Below are 19032 nucleotides of genomic sequence, written 5' to 3' on the forward strand. Positions count from 1 at the left end.
GGGACAAGCCCTTCCAGGTGTGAGCAGGCCAGAGGGGACAGCGTACCAGCCGAGGGAGCCCGGGAGACCAGCACCGGAGGCCTCCCTCCAGAACCCAGGACTAAGACTGAGGCACAGGCTAGCCCTGACTGCTGTCCCTTTCCCTTTCACAGCACTGGACTTGGCAGGGTGGCCGGCAGGGTGGCTGTTCCAGGTTCATCATGAGAAATTCGGGGAGGGTGAAAGGTGACTGAGGCAGAGGAAGGGGAGCAGATGGGAAGAGGAAGACAGGAGGTCGAGGCCTGGGGTGGACAGCGTGCAGAGTGCCCATCCCCAGAGACGTCCACAACCCAGTCCCTGGGCCCTGGAGCATGTCACCTCCCCAGAGGGACTTTGCTGGTTGGGCCAAGGATCTGGAGACAGGAGTCATTCTGGAGCGCCAGTGGCCAGAATAGTTGCTGGGGTTGTGCAAGAGCGAGGAGGGCCAGCCTGGGCGTGAGGTGGAGGTGGCAGGCCCGCGTGCCCGGGCTCCAGACGCTGGGCAAGGCAAGGGCCCGGGCTCTCCAGGGTGAGGCCCGCCAGCACCTGGTCAGCATGAGACTCCCGTCCAAGCGACCTGCAGCGTGTGGAGAGGATCGGCCTGAACTCGGGTGGGTCGTCACAGCGGGGACAGGTTGAAGAGGTTCATTCCAGGCCTCACGCACACAGCTTCCAGCTCTGGGCTGAGAGGCCGGAGTTCTGCAAGTGCCCAGGTCATTCTGACCAGTCCCGGGGCAGCCTGGCCGAAGGTGAGAGCCAGAGGGACGCCCCCCGCTGCCCGGAGGACAGACAGGTCCTGAGGAGGACGCCATCGGACAGTGAGGAGCCACGGGTCCTCCCTGCTCCTGCCGGAGGGGACGGAAACCGTATCCTCCTAATGAGCGGGAGCCAGCCAGGGACAGGCGGAAGGCCAGTCTCCCCGCAGACACGCTGGCCCTGAGCGGTCAACCAGGTGCCCACAGGAAGGGGTGTCGGGAGCTGTGGGCTCGAAGCTGTGCCTGGAGAGGGTGGGGTGGACGCGGGAGAGTCACAGCAGGACCAACGGCAGCAGGGAAGGAGCAGGCCAGGCCAGGAGCGCCCCGCAGGCCTCACAGGGTGCTGTTCACCAGGGCCAGAGGACAGAGGGGCCGGGCAGGGACACAGCCAGAGGCCAGGGAGTCCAGCATGCATCTCAGGAGCCCAGGGCACGGGCACTGTGTGAAGGATCCGTCACTGTTACTGGCTGCAGCTGACCGTTCAAGGAAGATCCAGGAGAAAAGAGACATCGACCAGGGAAACCTGATCAAGGTCAAAGCAGTAAATCTCACCTGTAAATTGAGAGATCTGGGTGAATTTACAAGATACCATTGAGCTCCGAAAAGCTACGACTGCGACTTAGTAGAAAGGTCCTTGGTGGTCACTGAGGGTCACTGAGGAAACACTTTGAAGGTAACACTTTGAGCAGTTCCCGTGGGCAGGGTGGGCACAGCCCTCCGGCTGGATGCAGGTTGTCGCGGCCTCAGAAGCCACCTGATCCCTTCCTCAACAAAAGCTTCTCGAGCACGATTTTCCTTTCTTCGATTTCTGGCTTAATAAGTCTAGAAAGAAGACAAAAAAAGAATGCAAAATTATCTGTCGATTTTATATCTAATTATTTTTTTAAAAAATTAAAGTCAAACACAACACATGCAAAACCCTGCCAGACCTTGAGGAGCCGCAGTCCTCAGAAACTCAATCTTAGCAAGCAGTCATGTCTGGACAGAGGACTGCAAATGACTGCTTCGCTCATACGTTGTGAGACTGTAAATTAGTACAAGCACTCTGCAGAGTCTCCTCCAAACACTGGGACGGGAACCCCCACATGACCCAGGTGTCCCACTCTGCAGTATATATCCAAAATGTCTACAACCAGCAAACTACAGAGATCCAACCACATCAGTGTTCACAGCAGCACCATTCACAGAGCCAAGCTATGAAACCAACCCAGGTACCTTTCAACAGACAAATGAATAAAGAAAATGTGGTACATACACACAATGGAGTATTACTCAGCCACGAAGAAGAATGAGATTATCACATTTGCCAGTAAATGGATGGAACCAGAGACTCACGCTAAGTGAAATGAGACAGACCCAGAAAGTCAAAGGTTGAATGCTTTCTCTGTTAGGCAGAAACTAGTCTACAAAAAGGGAAAGTAGGATGAAGAGGAGAGATTCCATCCAAATAGAAGAACGATCAGTGGAGCAGAGGAAGGGAGCTGAGGGGGCGTGGGGAGGGACGGGATGGGGAGGAACAGGCCTCCTAGGCACACGTATGAGCACACCACAGTGAATCTCACCATCGCGTAAATCCACCAGGCACTAATTAGAAAACAAAGCTAAGAGTAAGCAGCAGAGAGGCAAGTGAAATCCATGGAGGGAGGAAGCCGGGAGGGAGGCAGGAGAGAGAGGGAGCACTGAGAACAGACTCAGAGCGAGGTGTGTCCCCCGCCTCTACGATCATGTCACAGTGGGCCCCGCTGCTACCCATACTAAAGAGCCACTAGAACATGCACGTGGCTTTTGTCTACTCTGCCAGCTCCTGGACCTTCCATCACGTTCAACATGAAGAGTATATTCATAATCAGAAAGTGACCATATTCTAAAGCTGAATCTCAGGCTGCGAGTGTAAGCAGGAGCGGGGGCCATTCTGCTGTGACAGTCGACGCGGTCTGCTCTGTCCCAGTAGGCGACACTCCACTGGGAAAGATGAGCTAGAGCCACTGGCGGCTTGGAGGGGCCCTTGCTCTCTGCCCATTTGCAGATGCCTGTGGGGCCGCAAGGAACAGCCCCCCAGATGGCCAGGCCCTGAGCCTCCCTGGTCCTTTGAGAGGGCCTCATCCCACAGTCCCTGGTGGGCATGGAGGAGGGCACGGAGGACACAGACTCCAGAGTGAGGGTGCTCGGCCTTCCACTTCCACATCAGACGAGGAGGTGAATTTTCGTAACTGCATTCTTACTCATTTTGAAAACTCCGGATACTTTCACTGATCTTTCTAAAACAAATGACAGAAACTGCCAAGACCTGAGCCATGCCCGTCTCTCCGCTCCAGCGCTGCCCTCCGAGTCCCCGTCCTGCGAGTCCTTGCAGAGTCTGCTGGAGAGTCCCTGTCGAGCCTCCCCCACCTGCCTCCTCCCGTCACCTCCCCATGGCGGGTCCACCCCACAGACTGCCCCCTGGGCAGAGGGACTTCCCTGGCCCCCCAGGGAGGGTGGCCTGAACGAGGAGCCACTCCACACGTTTGGATGAGTGAGTGCAGCTTTTAAAAGTCTCCCTCTCTGCACAAAACTATCAGGAATGCAGCTCTTGGTGTGCGATTTCTCCAGCAGCCAGGGGACCCCAGGAACTCACTGGAAACCGTCCACCTTCGCCTGCCAAAGGCGTGACCCCTTCCCTTCAGCTGATCCTTTCTCTCAGTGTCCACATGGCAACCGCTACTCAGGGGGTTCTAGGGTTGAAACTATGTTTATTTTAACTCTGTCAAATAAAATTGGAAAAGATGAAAAAAAGTGAACTTTTCCCCTAAGAAGCACATTTGAACACTTTGTGCTCAAACACAAAGTCCCGGCACGATGGTTCAGATTTCATTTAAATCTTATTTTTCAGGATTAAAACACTCTCCATTTTTTTCAGATTTTGGATCTTTATTCTTAAATAGATGGGAGATTTTTAGTATTAATGAACTAGTGTCTATGAAATATTTTAAGTTCGCCCACTCTTCTAGGAGCAGTTTCATTGATGAATCAATATAGACTAGATTATAGATTAATAGATTGATATAGACTAATCTATATCAATGAGTCTATTGATAATTTGATGTCAATCTATATATTGAGGAATATGTATTGATGGATCTATATGAATGAGAATATATTGATGAATCAATATATTGTACATTCTACATTGATCAATTGATATTGATGAATCTAAATAGATGAATCTATATCAATGACTCTTACATTGATGACACTATATCAATGAATATATATTGATGAATTGACATCAATAAATCAATATTGATAAATCCATATCAATGAATCTGTATTGATGAATCTTTATATTGGTGAATACATATATTGATGGATTCATGTATTGATGAACCTATATATGATGAATCAACATCAAAAAAACAATATCAACAAATGTACATTCATGAATGTATATATGGATGAATCCATATATAGATGAATGTATATCAATCTATAATGATTAAACTATATCAGTTAATCCATACTGATTTATCAATATGGAAGAAACTCTATATCAATTAATCTTACATTGATGAATCAACCAAGGAAGCATTATCAAAAAATATATATAGTGATGAATCTATATCAGTGAACCTATATGTTAAAGAAACTGCATTAATGAATTATATATCAATGAACCTATATCAATGAGTCAACATTGAAGAATCTATATAGATGTATCTGTATCAATAAATCTATACATCAATGAATCTGTATCGATGAATAGATATTGATGAGTCTACATTGAAATATTTCTATGGATGAAACTATATTGATGAATTGATAGATGAATCAATAGTGATGAATGAACATGATGAATATATATTGATGAATTAGTATCAATGAATTTATGTAGATGAATCTATATTGATTATATATTGATTAATCTATATATCAATGAACCTATATTGATGAGTGGATATCAATGAATCTATATCAATGTATCAATATATCGAAGATCTATATAGACAAATCAATATGGATGAAACTATATCAATAAATCTACATTGATGAATCTGTATCAATGAATCTTGTATCTAATACATATTGATGAATATTTATTGATGAATATATATTGATGAATTGCTACCAATGGATCTACAACAATGAATCCATATTGATGAATGCATACAATGATGAATTGATATCAATGAATCTATCTAGAGATCTGTATCAATGAATGTATAGTGATGAATGTTCACTTAAAATCTACATAATGATGAATTGATACTGATGAATTGATATCAATTAAAATGCCTTTCAATCACAATAAAATCATGTTCAAAAGGAAACGAAATGTTGAAGTGATTGCAGTTCTTCCCTGAGTGCATCCCTGCCCTGGGATGTTCTGGGCTGCTCAGATTCCAAGCCACCAGGGCAAGCTGCCTGGCCATCCAGGCCCCACGCGCTGGACTCCCACCTGAGGCAGAAGCAGCCCTGTACCTCCAGCTTCTCCCTGGGATGATCCTGTGTTTGTTGGAAACACCACGGCTTCTTCTCCTGAGGCTCAGCTTCCCCCTGGACAGGAGGGAGGGGCCCACAGGACAGCTCGGGAGAGCCACGGGGGTCAGGCGCCGGCCCTGAGGCACAAGGAGGGGCGGGAGCCAAGGAGGCAGCGTCCATCCGCTGCCTGGCCTCCCACTGGAACAGAGGCCCCTGAGTCAGAGGTGCTCCCAGGGTTTGTGTTCTTAGCACAACATGAGCGGCACTCCATGTATTGTAAACTTGTCAGATAAATAACCAGGAGACAAGGGCGTAACTGTGGCTGGTCTCCGCCCTCAGCCGCTGGGAGGCGATCTCCAGGCCCTCAGAGGCCATGCTGCTAGGAAGTAATGGTGTGCTGAGGAGCGGGGCTTCCAGGCCACAGTGATGCAGGCGGGACCTCGGCTCCGCAGTGTCAACCTCCGCCGAAGCTGCAGACTGAGGTCAGGCACTGGGTGGACAGCCACGCCTTGGGAAGGACCCCAGAAAAGACTCTGGGCCCTGAGGCTTGGGCCAGCTTCCCCGGCTGGCAATATGTAGGCATCGTGTTCTGGGGAAGCTGTCCTGGCTCCACAGGAGAGGACAGTGCGACCCACGTCACTGTTGCTGTTTTCGGGGACTCTGTCCCACATGCCACTTCCTTTGGCTGGTTTTACTTGTCGTTCACCATAATAAACCATAGCTATGCAAGTAACAGCTCTCTGTGGTTCTGTGGGTCCCTCTGTGTTTCTGTGGACGCTGAGGACATGTGGTCAGTGTTGGGTGGGGCCGTCTTGCGGGAGCCACACTTTCCAAGCTCCCAGGTAGGTGCCTTCAGGGAGCAACAGGGAAATCCAAGTCAGAGGTGCAACACCCACCCTGCTGGTCAGTGTCAGCAGCACCCAACAAATGGGAGGAAAAGTGGAAAACAGGTGAAGGGGAGACCCTCACCTTGTCTGCAGAGGCAGGGAAGATAAATCAGTGTCCCGAGGGAAGAATGTGTTAAAAAATATGTCATTACAAACGTGTATGCTACAAGACCAGGAATGCCTGTGATTAGAAAGTTACCATTACAAACTAAGATCTGCAGCGGAGGCACTTTTGAGTCTACAGGGCTGTCCAGGAGAGAAACCCCTTCTTTCTTACTTCTGTTCCACTTCCCTCCCTGAAGCGCTGAACTAGGCCAGCTCTGCTGGGGCTGCTCATGTGCATGACAACATCCACAGAGACAAGGGGCACCGTCACCAGCCGCTCCACTCGTGGCTCTGGGGTGCCTTCCAGCCTCCCCTCCCAGGGCAGCATGCCTTGGGGGCCCTGGTCTGCAGAGGATGACCTCGTAGTGGTACAGTTGAGACATTTGCACCATTCTGGATGCTTGGAAGACTCAGGAGATGCACTCCTTAGGAAAGGAAAAGGCAGGAGAGCACACACCCCACCAGGGTGGCTGGTCTCTGGACCAAGAGTCCAGTGGGAAAGGAAAGCCCCACAGGTCACACTCAATCAGGTGTCGTGCAAGCCAAGAGCCCTAGTGGCCTCCTACAGACAAGATTTTCCATGAACGCAGGAGAGAATCTGATCCATCATGCTAGCCACAAGGAAGCTGTGGAACAGCCTGGTCAATATCCAGACGCTGGTGGGAAACTGAGCTGGGAAGGTCCTGGTCCTGCCTCTTACCAGCAGTCACGTTGAGCAAAGTCCCTCCCCTCTCCATGTCTCCATTTCTCCTTCCACAAAATGGACTTTAAAATTGTACCTGCTACCTGCTGCCTCTCACTGCTGATCATGCGGAGACAGGACACAAGGTGGCATATGACAGGGCTTGGCATGCACCTGACATTACTAGTAATTATTCCTCAGGTCTTCTTACAGCCCCAGCATTAGATCTAAGAAGTGAAGATACTACACCTCACAGAACTGATATAGTAACATGAATTACCATATTAGGAGAAAAAGAAGAATTATTTTTAAAGTCTAAGCATTAGAGAGAGGCTAATTAATACCATAGTAAATGTGTCAAGCACTCACAGTGTTCAAAACTGGGTGCTAAGTGCTTTCCTGCAACAGTATCTCAATGGTAATGTCAGCTCCACAGGTCATTGTTAATAACGTCACCACCCTGCGGAAGAAGCTGAAGAGGAGCTTCACAAACGGCCATCGTGCCACACAGAGAAATGAGAATAAAAATGAATTCCATATGACTCCACAACCAACCCGGAAAGACCAGAACTAGGAGGACCTAGGTCAACAGACGGAAGGACCATAGTGACCTAGAGTTGACCACGGGTAAGGACCAGAGTGAGTTAGGTCAACAGAGGGAAGGCCAGGTGACCTAGAGTTGACCACGGGTAAGGACCAGGGGGAGTTAGGTCAACAGAGGGAAGGAGCAGGTGACCTAGAGTTGACCACGGGTAAGGACCAGGGGTGTTAGGTCAACAGAGGGAAGGAGCAGGTGACCTAGAGTTGACCACGGGTAAGGACCAGGGGTGTTAGGTCAACAGAGGGAAGGAGCAGGTGACCTAAAGTTGACCATGGGTAAGGACCAGGGGGAGTTAAGTCAACAGAGGGAAGGAGCAGGTGACCTAGAGTTGACCACGGGTAAGGACCAGAGCGAGTTAGGTCAACAGAGGGAAGGCCAGGCGACCTAGAGTTGACTATGGGTAAGGACCAGGGGGAGTTAGGTCAACAGAGGGAAGGAGCAGGTGACCTAGAGTTGACCACAGGTAAGGACCAGGGGGAGTTAGGTCAACAGAGGGAAGGAGCAGGTGACCTAGAGTTGACCACAGGTAAGGACCAGGGGTAGTTAGGTCAACAGAGGGAAGGCCAGGCGACCTAGAGTTGACTATGGGTAAGGACAAGGGGGAGTTAGGTCAACAGAGGGAAGGAGCAGGTGACCTAGAGTTGACCACGGGTAAGGACCAGGGGGTGTTAGGTCAACAGAGGGAAGGAGCAAGTGACCTAGAGTTGACTATGGGTAAGGACCAGGGGGAGTTAGGTCAATAGAGGGAAGGAGCAGGGTGACCTAGAGTTGACCATGGGGACTTAGGTCAACAGAGGGAAGGAGCAGGGTGACCTAGAATTGACCATGGTAAGTACCAGGAAGAGTTAGGTCAACAGAGGGAAGGAGCAGGTTACCTAGAGTTGACCACGGGTAAGGTTGAGGAGGAGTTAGGTGGCGAGGATTAAGATCTACATGAGTTAGGTCCACAGTGGGTAAGAGCCAAGGGTGACTAGGGAAGACGTGGGTCAGAATGACATTGGTGTCCGAGGCGGTTACCAACACTCTGGTCCCGTGTATCTTATCTTCCCTGTGGTGTCCCTGAGCTCAGAGACCTGGCCTCAGGGAGCTCGTGTGTCTTGAGCAACCGCTGATTTGGCGTTGTGTGCAGGTCGCAGTCCAGGCCTGATGGTCTGGATCCTGATCCAGGTCGTGTAGCAGGCGGGAAAACTCCTCAGCAGAAGAACATAAAACAGAACTTTCTTTGACTTTCAACAGGACATGTGAGAAAGGTCAGTTGCAAAGTGACCAGGACAACCCAGGTTCTCTTTCACAGCAATGTGGGAACAAGACTGGACCTAGTGTTGCAAAGGAGCCTGGGCAGGTCACCAGAGGTTGCTTAACCACGAGGAGTAGTAGGACTCTCCTCCAGGAAGCATACTCAGGAGAGAACAAGGTTCTGTTGGTCCTATTTTAAGAGTGTGCAGACACAGAGTCTTCATGACGGTGAGCGTCCCGGTTCCTTCTTTGGTGGCTGGAGCACACAGCTCCGTTCACAGGACTTTCTCAGGACATCGTGGCCTCGGCTTTGGTATCCAATGATGCAAAGTGAAACACGATTTCCTGCTTTTAGGGTGAAACCAAACAGCCCAGCAGCCAGGGGCTTCCCCGGCCCCGCTGAGCCTTCTCAGGTGCATTGTGGGTCACTCTGGGCTCTGTCCCACTGCTGGTTCAGCATTTTTCTTGCTGGGGAAATGCAGAACTTGCCTGCTCTGTGGCAGGAAAAAGCCCTTTCTCTTCTCTTGGGGGAGAGTGTGGAGCAAGCTCTCCCTGGGTTTGGCCCCTGCGGCCATCCTCCAGCACAGTGTGGCCTGGGTCATGGCGGGCCCCAGCTGATCAACCTCCAGTGCGCAGTGGAGACGGCAGTGGCCGTGCTGCTGGCCCTGGAGTGTGTGCTGGGCCTGCTGGCAACGCTGCTGCCCTGTGGACGTTCTTCCGCCTCAAGGTGTGGAAGCCTTACGCCGTGTACCTGTTCAACCAGGTGGGGACAGACCTGCTGCCGGCCGTCTGCCTGCCCTCCCACGCGGCCTCCCACCTGAAACACAGGGCCCGGGGCCTCTGCCCCACGGCCTGTCAGGCTCTGCTCTTCCTGCTGCTCTTCAGCCATGGAGTGGGGTGGCCTTCCTGGCTGGGCTGGCCTTCCTGGCTGCAGGAGCCTTGGACCGATGCCTGCGTGTGCTGCACCTCAGCTCAAGGTCAACCTTCTGTCCCCTAGGGCAGCCGGGGCATGTCCAGCCTCGTGTGGCTTCTGCTGGCTCCCCCACCCACCAAAGCGTGCCGGTCTCCAGGGCTCCCCAGAACGCCGCCGAGCGCCCCAGCTTCTGCTCGGTGGGGGGCCGCGGCGCCCCTGGCAGGAGGTGCTCTTCTTCCTTCAGCTCCTCCTTCCCTTCGGCCTCATCTTGTTCTGAACACCAGCACATCAGGACCCTGCAGAGAAGGATCCGCACGCCAGACAAGCAGCCCAGGCTTCGCCGGGCCAAGGTGCTGGCCACTGCTCTGCTGCTGCTCTTGGGACTGTGCTTTCTGTCCAGTGTCCTGGCCAGGGTGCTCATGCACATCTTCCGAGGGTCACAAAGTGATGTCCTGCAAGCCATGGCGCACGTGGCCGAGGTCGCTGCAGCCTCACCCACCCCACAGCGTGCTGAACCCTGCTGTCCACTGCTTCTCCAACCCGGCCTTCACCCGCTCCTACCAGAGGGTGTTCAACAGCCTCAGAGGCAGGAGGCAGGGAGCAGAGCCTCCCAGCTCCGACCTCAAGGACCCCGGATCCCTCCATCCGGGTTATATGCAAACCGCGTGGCACCTGTGGTTCAGACTGTGGAGAAGAGGACTGCCATGCGAGGGCCCGTGCAAGCCTCAGCACGGCTGCGGGGGTGCCACCTGCTTCCTTGACCAGCTGCTCACCTGCTCTTTTTTTTTTTTTTTTTTTTTTTGTTCCGGCAAGTGGACAATACTTGATCAATGAACCTGTGCTCCATTTCTAGGCCCAAAGAATCTGGAGCTGGGGTCCGTTTCAAGCGTTTGGTTTCCAGGGAATAGCCTTGCTTGCTTGAGTCATTCAGTCCATCTATTTCCATTGCCTGAGACAGCCGAGGATCTGCTGCGATGAGGTGCAAGTCACTCAAAGTCTCGCCAGGGCTGTCTGCAGGTGACAGCTGGGTCATGCTGTGAGGAAACCTACCGTTGAAGTGATGTTGAAGGTAGAAAATGACTCCTTGACATCTAGCTTGGCCAAGTGTTGTAAAACCCAGATGTGATGAGACCAGGCATTATAATTGCTTGGATATCTCCCTGCTGCGTCACCACAGACTGCCATCTCTTCTTGTATTCGTCGCTGTGTCCTCTCTGCAGGAATTGTTCCCAAGTTTCCTTTGGTCACAAAGGAAGGCAAGGAAGTTTCCTGAATTAGGTGCTGTAGCACCCATCACCTGTGAATCCATGTTTCTGGACTCTTTGGAAACTTAGTTAAGGCCAGTTTTCCTAGATGTAAGTCCTTAATTGGACTTAAAGTGCCAGAGAGGATTAGCTCTTTCCTCACATTCTAGGCCGTGGTAAAGTCTGGGTTTAAAAGCAGCAGAGTACACGTGACATCTATCACTCCATCTTTGTTCAGCCACTGCTTTCTCGTTCTGTACCAAAGAAGCTTATCGTGGACGTATGGTGAAAGGAACTGGACGCACCGGCTCTCCACACCAAGTTTGTTTTCAACAGGGCTGTGGGACTCCGGTTATTCCTTGCTTCAGGGCACGGGATCAGGCCGATTTCACCTATATGCGGGTTCCTCCTGAGGGCGTTGGTCATGTCCTTCACCACCCGCTGCACCAGCCACACCACCTCCTCGCTCGGCTCGGCCATGTTGGCTGCGGCCGCGGAGGCTCGAGCGCGCCTCCGGGAGAGCAAAGCCACCTGCGAGAGTTCCACGGGCTGCGCGCAGTCACACGCGCCAGTTTGGACCAGCTCACCTGCTCTTTTACAACGTCCTGACAAATGAAAACCTAACCGCCCGGCTGAGAAGAAGAGCTGGGGTTTGCTGGATGCTCAGGGAAGCAGGGAGCCTGACAGCTGGAGTTGCAACCTGCGTGGTCGTGGCAAGTCACCTGTCCCTTCCGTGCCTGTGCTCACAGATGCAAGAGGTGCTGTCTCCTCAGGGACAGCGAGGACGTGCGGCGGCAGCCGTCATGCTCAGGTTTGAAGAGGTCGGGCAGCGGGGTGGCTGTCATGTGTGCTTAGCTCCCGTTCAGCACCTAACGCTTCTGTGTTTATAAAATCTTACTTCTTGATAGATGATACATTATGTCCAAGAAGAGTAGTTCGTTCCCTAGTTTATTCTGAGAAGCACTTTCCTTCTAAATTTCTCAAAATTGCCTCTGGAACATTTTTAGTTTCAAAGTACAGATGCTTTGGGGTCTATTTTGAGATCTAGATTCTTTACTTGCCCAGCTCTGAAGAAAAAGGCCACAGCACTTTGATGTTCTGGGAGAAACACAATGCAAGACGTCAAATTGCATTTGAAAGGGCCTTTCCAGCCTGACGCTGGGCGCAGCTTGGAGAAGGACACGGAGCAATTGCTGAGGCTGGACGGACGGCCGGGGTGGTGGGGCGGCAGGGTGTCCGGCCTTGCAAGCCTGGCTCTGTGCACCCGTCCCTGGTTGACTGTGCCCTGAACTTGAAGCTCCAGTGCCTTTTCCTCCCACCCCTCTCGCTCTGTTCAGGCCTAGAGCGGGTAGGCCACCGAGGGCTCCCCCGCCTGCCCAGCCTGGCAGGAGGCTCCCCGAAGCTCCACCCGCCAGCCCAGCTGGGTGCACCTGCTGCGTCCCCTGCTTTCCCCACAGAGGTCGCCCCTTGCTGTGCCACATGTGAGGTCAACACTGAGGGTGTCGGCAATAGAGAATGGCAAGGCCCCCTGAGCCACGGGCTGCTTGCCCGCCAGGTGGGTCCCCCCTCAGCCCGGTTATGAGCTGCAGGAGCACGTCCCTTAGCTAAGAAGTACAGGCAAGAGGTGCCGGCTCCCACGGCAGTGCCGGGCTGTCTGCCCAGGTTACTCTCCTCCTGGGCCAGCGCACGGCAGGGCTGGAGGCAGCTGTGACCAGGTGGGGGCGTGACTAGGAGTCTCCCCTGCAGGGGCCTCTACCTTCTCAGCCGCTAAGCAGCGCCCCACATCCGAATGCATGGGCAGTTTTAAGTGCCACTTTGAGAAACTCAAGGCCCAATGTAGATGCTTTCTCTGTGGTGACGAATCCCCCATACTTGATTGCATGACTTTCAGAAGGTGTTTCCCAACCTCCCTCCTGCTGTTGGGCGTTTGATCCAGGACTCTGCAAGGTGAAGCTCACATGGAAGTAACACTGTCCTGTGGCACCTGACCCCTGGGATGCAGACCACGGGTGGGATAAAACGAGCCCACCACAACTCCTCCCAAAGGCTTTGCAGGCTGGCACCCGTGCAGGGAGGAGGGAGGGCCACATGCCCCCTCCCAGGCCCGTGTCCTCCAGGTTTCTTGCGGGGGACTGGGCTGCCACTGTGGGAGCCTGTGGCTGCCCACATTGCCTCCCACCCCCTTCACAGTTCAGCCTGGCAAACCTGGTCATACTGGGGAATCTCAGCTCAGCCTTCCTGCCCCGCGGGCCTGTTCCCTGGATGGAGACTCCTCTCTGCTCCTGGCTTGTTCCTGATACACCCAGCAGCCTCAGGGGACTCAGGGGCTTCGAGAAGCCCTGAGGTTGAGGCCAGCCCCAAACCTGCCTCCGTTGGTCCAGCAGGGGAGGCCTGGGCCCTGGCATTTTGAGTCATTGATTCTGTTCATGTGCGCAGGCCGAGGCCGCTGGGCTAGTGGCGGAGGGCCCTGGGGGAGCACTCTGCTCCCTCACATCTTAGCTCTGCGACCTGCCACCCACCACCTAACTACTCTGTCCCTCTCTATAGCATGGGACAATAGATTCCACCATGGGACCATTACCAGGTTGAAATGATGCAAAGCTTACACTACTCGACAGAGGGCCTGGCTCGTCGGAGCAGCTGCACCTGTCGAGCTGCTGCACCTGTCGAGCTGCTGCTTTTGAGTGACAGTTCTGTCCTCACTGCTCGTTCCTCAGTCAGACGGGGACCCTCGGGGCCAGAGCCGATGCCTGGAGGTCTCGACACAGAACGCGCACGGCGGGTGCTCACTGACCGAGATGTCCGGGAGGTCAGTTCTGTCGAAGGGTTGTCACTGTCTAGTGAACCCTCCTGGGACACTGATGGTCTGTGTCTCGCGTCTGTGAAGCAGGATTTTTGTTTAGGATCACGCGGACAGCCGTCGCTGGGACATGTCTCAGCCCCAGCCCCGTCCTGTGCACGGAGCCCTGCAAGACTGCACTCAGAGGGCCGGGGAGTCCCTGGTTCTCCAAATGATCCCTCTGAATGAGGAAATGACTCAAAGGGCAAGTGCAGAGAGCCAGTCGGGGTGGTGGCCGCGGCACCGCGGCAGGTTTTGGTTTCTTTCCGTGGGACTGGCAGTCCTGGTAAGGAGACGGCCCACGCCTCACCTGTGAGACGGCAGGCCTCAGCCCTGTCTGCATCCGCCGAGTCCCTGCCGGCCAGGAGCCCCAGGCTCACCGTGAGCCACGTGCTTCTCGTCCCCACTGAGGAACACTATCACTTTCTTTTTCTCCTTTTTTTTTATTTCAACAAGGTGTTTTATTAGCTTCGAGTCGTGAATCACTTCAAAGGCAGAGGAAAGATGACCCAATACACACAATTTTGTGTGGGACGTTGCTCTTTGCATTGAAGATGGCGTCTCCTTGATCAGGACGTGAGAACAACCTGATCTCATACATATTAGAGCAAGCAGCCCACGCACCTAACCAGCTGAAGTCCTGCTCTCACCTTCAAAGTTCTGCTCACCTTATGTGTCTCTTTCCAAACCCACCGGGCGGCCGTTCCTCCTGAGCCAGGCACGTGGACGTCCCCCACCTGAGGGACCCCCAGCCTCCCTGGTCCCAGGGTTCCTCCCTCGTGTGCAGCCCCAAGATGGCGCAGGGCACCCGCATTCCCACACGCAGCAACTCGACCCAGCACCCTGTTCTCCCTGCGCCCCGTCTGTGCCCCCACCAGCCCTCGAAGCTCCAAGTGAGGCCACTCACCTGAGTCCCCGCGCTGCGCTCAGAGCCCAGCTCACGGCAGCACATGCTAGGCGCTTAACAGACCAGTGGGAGCAATGAGGGAAGGGACGGACCCGCCCAACTCGCAGTCAGCCAGCTTTATTAATAAGAAGCTTGGTTTTTAAAATAACTTCGAAGGTCTGGATCCAGCGACAAACAGGGTCTCTCTAAAAGCCTTCTAGGAAAATACTAATAAAAATACAATATAAGGCAGTTACTGGAGAAAGTGTCTCCTCTAAAATCAATCATTTCTCAAGAAATTAATCAATTCTTTTGACTTACTTCAAGGTCCAGATAGTGAGTGGACACCTCATTTGCCTTTGGGCTTCTCTGGGGACTGTGAAGTATATAAGGTGACTTCAGAGGCTTTCAGAGCATATGCCATGAGTTCATGGGCTCCTCAACAGCGGTCATCTTCAAAACGCCTGTGATCCCTGCTATGGGGAGTCTGAGGCAGGGGGACAGCAGCTTCAAGGCCAGCCTGGGCAGTTAGTGAGGCCCTGTCTCAAAATCAAAACTAAAAAGGGCTGGGGATGCGGCTCAGTGTAGAGCACCCCTGGGCTCGCGCCCAGCACCACAGAAACACACAAAAGGACACCTTCACGTGTTGGGTAAAACATCATAATAGGACATCCGCCACGCCAGCCGCCGTCCCCTGCAGGTTGAGGGCCGCCTGTGTCAGCCGGATGGCAGTCCCACCACGCCCCACGTCCAGAACGCCGTCTTGTGAAATTGAAACTCTGTCCCCATTAACACTGACTCGCCCGCACCTGGCACCCTCACTTTCCATTTCTGTGGCCGTGACCCCTCCCTGCAGGGTCCCTCTGCGACCAGAATCCTGCACCGGCATGATATCTTCAGGCTGTCGGCTGCAGCAGGAGCATTTCTGTCCTTTGAAGAACCAGGTGTCTCTTGCCCCACCAGACCTGCATCCTTCACCCACTCGTCCATCTCCCAAAGGCCTCTCCAGGGCACCTCTGCCCCCGCCACTCCCTGCTGGAGCCACCAAATGGACGAGAACTCAGGGACAGCCCTGGAGCAGAACAAAGGTTCCCTGCAGAGCCTTACGGGAAAATGTCACAAAGGGTCGGCAAGGACAGACTCAGGGCAGAACCCAGGACAGTGCTAGTGGCCCGTGATCCCCTGGGCAGCGCTGCCTGTTGCTCCATGGGAAGGTCTTTTGAAAAGATCCTGCCGGGAAAGCTTTTCTTAAAAGTCACCGAAGGCCAGTCACATCCGGCCACCCAGGAGAGACGTGAGATGCTTTGAAGAGAGAACCGCTCGTTCGCTTGGTTTCTGAAGAGCCTCGTGGAGGTGACGTGCCACCGTGGCTCGTGTGAGGCCAGACATTCTTGGGCTGAAGTCCCGGCTCCTCCAGCTACGGGGGGCTGATGACCTTAAGCCCATTAAGGCCACAGCCACTCTGTCTCCGTGTCTGTGGCTCTCGTGCCTGGTGCTCCTGCGGCCAGGAGGGTCCTGGAAAGATGGCGTTGGGAACGCAGCCTTCTTCCCTTGGGCCAACGGTGGTCCTGGAGAGGCCGTGAGGTCCTAGCACGGGCGTGTGTGGGAAGCACTAGCTTCTGTCCCTCAGTTATCAGACTCACTTCGCCTCTTTGTAAGGAGTGGGAAACACTAACCTGTCTGCAAATAGGGGAATTGAGATTCTTTGGGAAGAATTTTCTAGATGAAAAGAAAATTCATAAATGCAAGAAATGCTAACCAAACACCACTGGGCCTCTCCCTGGTGTACACGGGTCACACCCCGCCCTGGCTTTGTGCCTACAGCAATCCCTGCAGTGTGTGGCACTTGGCTTCTGCTCTGAAGCAAACCAAACCAGCTCCAAGCAAGGCTGCACCCATTCCACGCTGGTATATTGCCCTCAAAGCAGAATTTAGCAAGAGAAAGCAGGTTTGCTCTTCAGCCCCAGACAGGGTCTGCTTTAATACCTGGATATTCATATTATACTTTCTTCATTTCACAGGAAACAGCAGCTCTTGCCACAGCCTGCGCCCACGCAGCCCATGTGTGAAACGTGTTGGGTTCTGTGGGTGCTTTTGTGGGTGCTAAAGCACCGTGAAGATCTGCAGAGACTGTGCTCGAATGTCCTCAACGCTGGCAGGGGAGACCTCTTCAGGCCTGTCCGGAGCTGGGTGGGAGCACAGCCGACTGTTCTGGGGCAGCGTCCTCAGGCTGGCGGACAGACCTCGGCTTCCAAAGTGACATCTGTGTGGAAGCTTCCTCAGGTGCAGGAAACCCCAGCCTTCAGCGGTTCCCTTTTCTCACTGTCACTAAAACTCTGAGCTGCTCCGACGTTCTTCTGTGAAGACAGGGCATGACTCTATTATTCTACCCGACTTAAAGCAATCAGGGTGTTTATTTCATTCCAAAGAATCTCGTGTCTTTGATGTCAAATGTCAGAATCCTACAATGTAAAGAGTGGCCGCTGTGGAGGTGCTCTGGCTATTTCTTCAGCCTACACACAGCCAGGGCTGGGAGCCTACTAAAAATGGCGGAAACGAGAGTAAAGAGGATGAGGCAGAATTTCCTGGAAACCCTGGTGACTCCGCAGTCAAACCACCAGGCAGCTGGTTCACTAGCACCCAGGTGGACACAGGGCATGGCAGTCCTTCACGGGGAGTGAGCAGGGAACACAGACTGCACCGTCCCACCCTGTGGGAAGCCACCTCCCAGGGCACTGATGGCCACCATCACCAAATCCCCGGGAGGGTTGGCCTTTGGTGGCCCAGGTTGCCCCTGTCACCAAGGTGACCCTAAACAGTAGGAAGGAGCCCAGGTGCCAGCTGGGGCTGCCATGCTCCTTCCCAAGGGTTAAAAGGTCATGGGCCTGCCCTTCTCCAGCGGAGGTGCAGGATGCCACACCTGCCGTCTGAAAGGCGGGATCTAGGCCACACCTACGGCGCCAAGGCAGCCTGTCTGGCAAGCACTGCACTGGCAGCAAATGTCAGCCCAAGACCTCTGTTCCTCACACTCGGCGTCTCAGGACAAACGCTGGCTTCAGAGTCACCACTCACCACCCACCAGGACAGAGGGGACAGCGATGTCACTCAGGAGGGACTCAACGTCCCTGGAGAGGTAAGAAGACAGTGAACCAAGCTCATGTGTGGGGCGGGTCTCCAGGAGCTGGGGACGCAGTGCTGAGAGCCCCCACCACAGAGCTGGACTTCAGGAGCTGCACGTAGGAGGTCCAGGGAACCCTGGGCACAGCCCAAGCCAGGAGCCAAGGCCGCAGAGCAGGGCCAGGCTCCAGTGGAGGGTGGGCCCTGAGGTGGCCTTGCTAAACCACTAGGACAAGCAGGTAGGACCCATGCCGCAGGGCATGGAGCATCCAGGCAGAGGACAGCGGTCCCTGACCGGGGAGGACACACACCTTTGGGAAGAAGGGAGGCAGAGGGTGGGGTCCTGCGGTGGGCAGGGACTGAGGCCGCGGTGCTGGCCCTGGGGCAGCCTAGGAAGCACAGAGCTGCTGTGAGTGCTGCCTCTGTCTGGGTGACCCTGCTGTCCAGGCACCAGGGGCTGCTGGGGACAGCAGGCAGGGAGAGGAGAAATCCAGCATGGATCCGGAGCCGCGCTGCCATCGGGGGTCAGGAGGAGCACAGGGGCCATGGGGAGATAGAGGGGCCGCAGGAGGGAGGAGAGGAGCCCAGCAGGCCCAGGCCAGGAAACTCACCATGGGCAAGGCCCCCGCTGCAGGAGCTGCTGAGCTGTGTCCTTTGGGTCCAGTCCCACAGAGGTCATGCTGACCTTCACAGGGACAGTTAAGTGGGAAGGGGAGCCCTATCAGGTTCCAGAGGGGATGGGCACATCGACCATTTGCTGGAGAAGATTGACCAGGAGGGGGCTGGAGATGGAGAAGGAGTGGAGGAAAGAGATGGGGTTTTTGTGCTTTTCATTCTAAAGCCCAAAATAAATGGTCATTTATTAAGAGACGGTGACAAGTGCTTTTCTGCCTGAGCTCTGGAGACCACAGCAAGGGTGGGCCTGTCACTCCTGCCCTGGGAGGGCCAGACGTGAGCACGAGCACAGTGGCCTGGTCGGGGGCCGTTTCTCGGGGACTCGTGTCTGATGAGCCCATGGGACCCCAGAGTCGGTCACAGAACGTGGTGGAGCTGCCCACTCTCCTCAGTGAAATGGCAACCAGGCCTGGCAGTCAAACGGGAGTGGGGGGGAGCCAGTGCAGGGGGAGCCCCCGGGGTGCAGCAGCCAACGGAGGAGGACGCCAGGCGCTGGGCGAGGGCCCGCGCCCACCGAGAGGCTGACGGGAGCAGCGGCAGTGTGGGCGGGTGGGAGCGGCAGGATGGGAGCTCCCCGCCTGGAGGAGCCGCCGAGCGGCAGGGGTGCCATCCGGGCTGA

At 54.1% G+C, this 19032-nt stretch overlaps 1 protein-coding gene and 1 pseudogene across 1 annotated transcript; one reads left to right on the plus strand and one right to left on the minus strand.

The window, feature by feature from the left end:
- Positions 1-8961: 8961 nt before the first annotated feature.
- On the plus strand, positions 8962-10560 carry Gpr31 (G protein-coupled receptor 31). Its single transcript, XM_053743423.1, is given in 11 exon segments — positions 8962-8967; positions 9327-9423; positions 9426-9634; positions 9637-9703; positions 9706-9741; positions 9744-9779; positions 9782-9868; positions 9871-9925; positions 9927-10151; positions 10153-10329; positions 10506-10560. Coding segments are annotated over 11 exon segments (1050 nt in total).
- Positions 10561-10575: 15 nt separating this feature from the next.
- Positions 10576-11376, minus strand: LOC124989723 (protein prenyltransferase alpha subunit repeat-containing protein 1-like; annotated as a pseudogene).
- Positions 11377-19032: the final 7656 nt, after the last annotated feature.

The sequence above is a fragment of the Sciurus carolinensis genome, chromosome 7 (genome assembly GCF_902686445.1).
Source record: "Sciurus carolinensis chromosome 7, mSciCar1.2, whole genome shotgun sequence".
NCBI classification, from domain to species: Eukaryota; Metazoa; Chordata; class Mammalia; order Rodentia; family Sciuridae; genus Sciurus; species Sciurus carolinensis.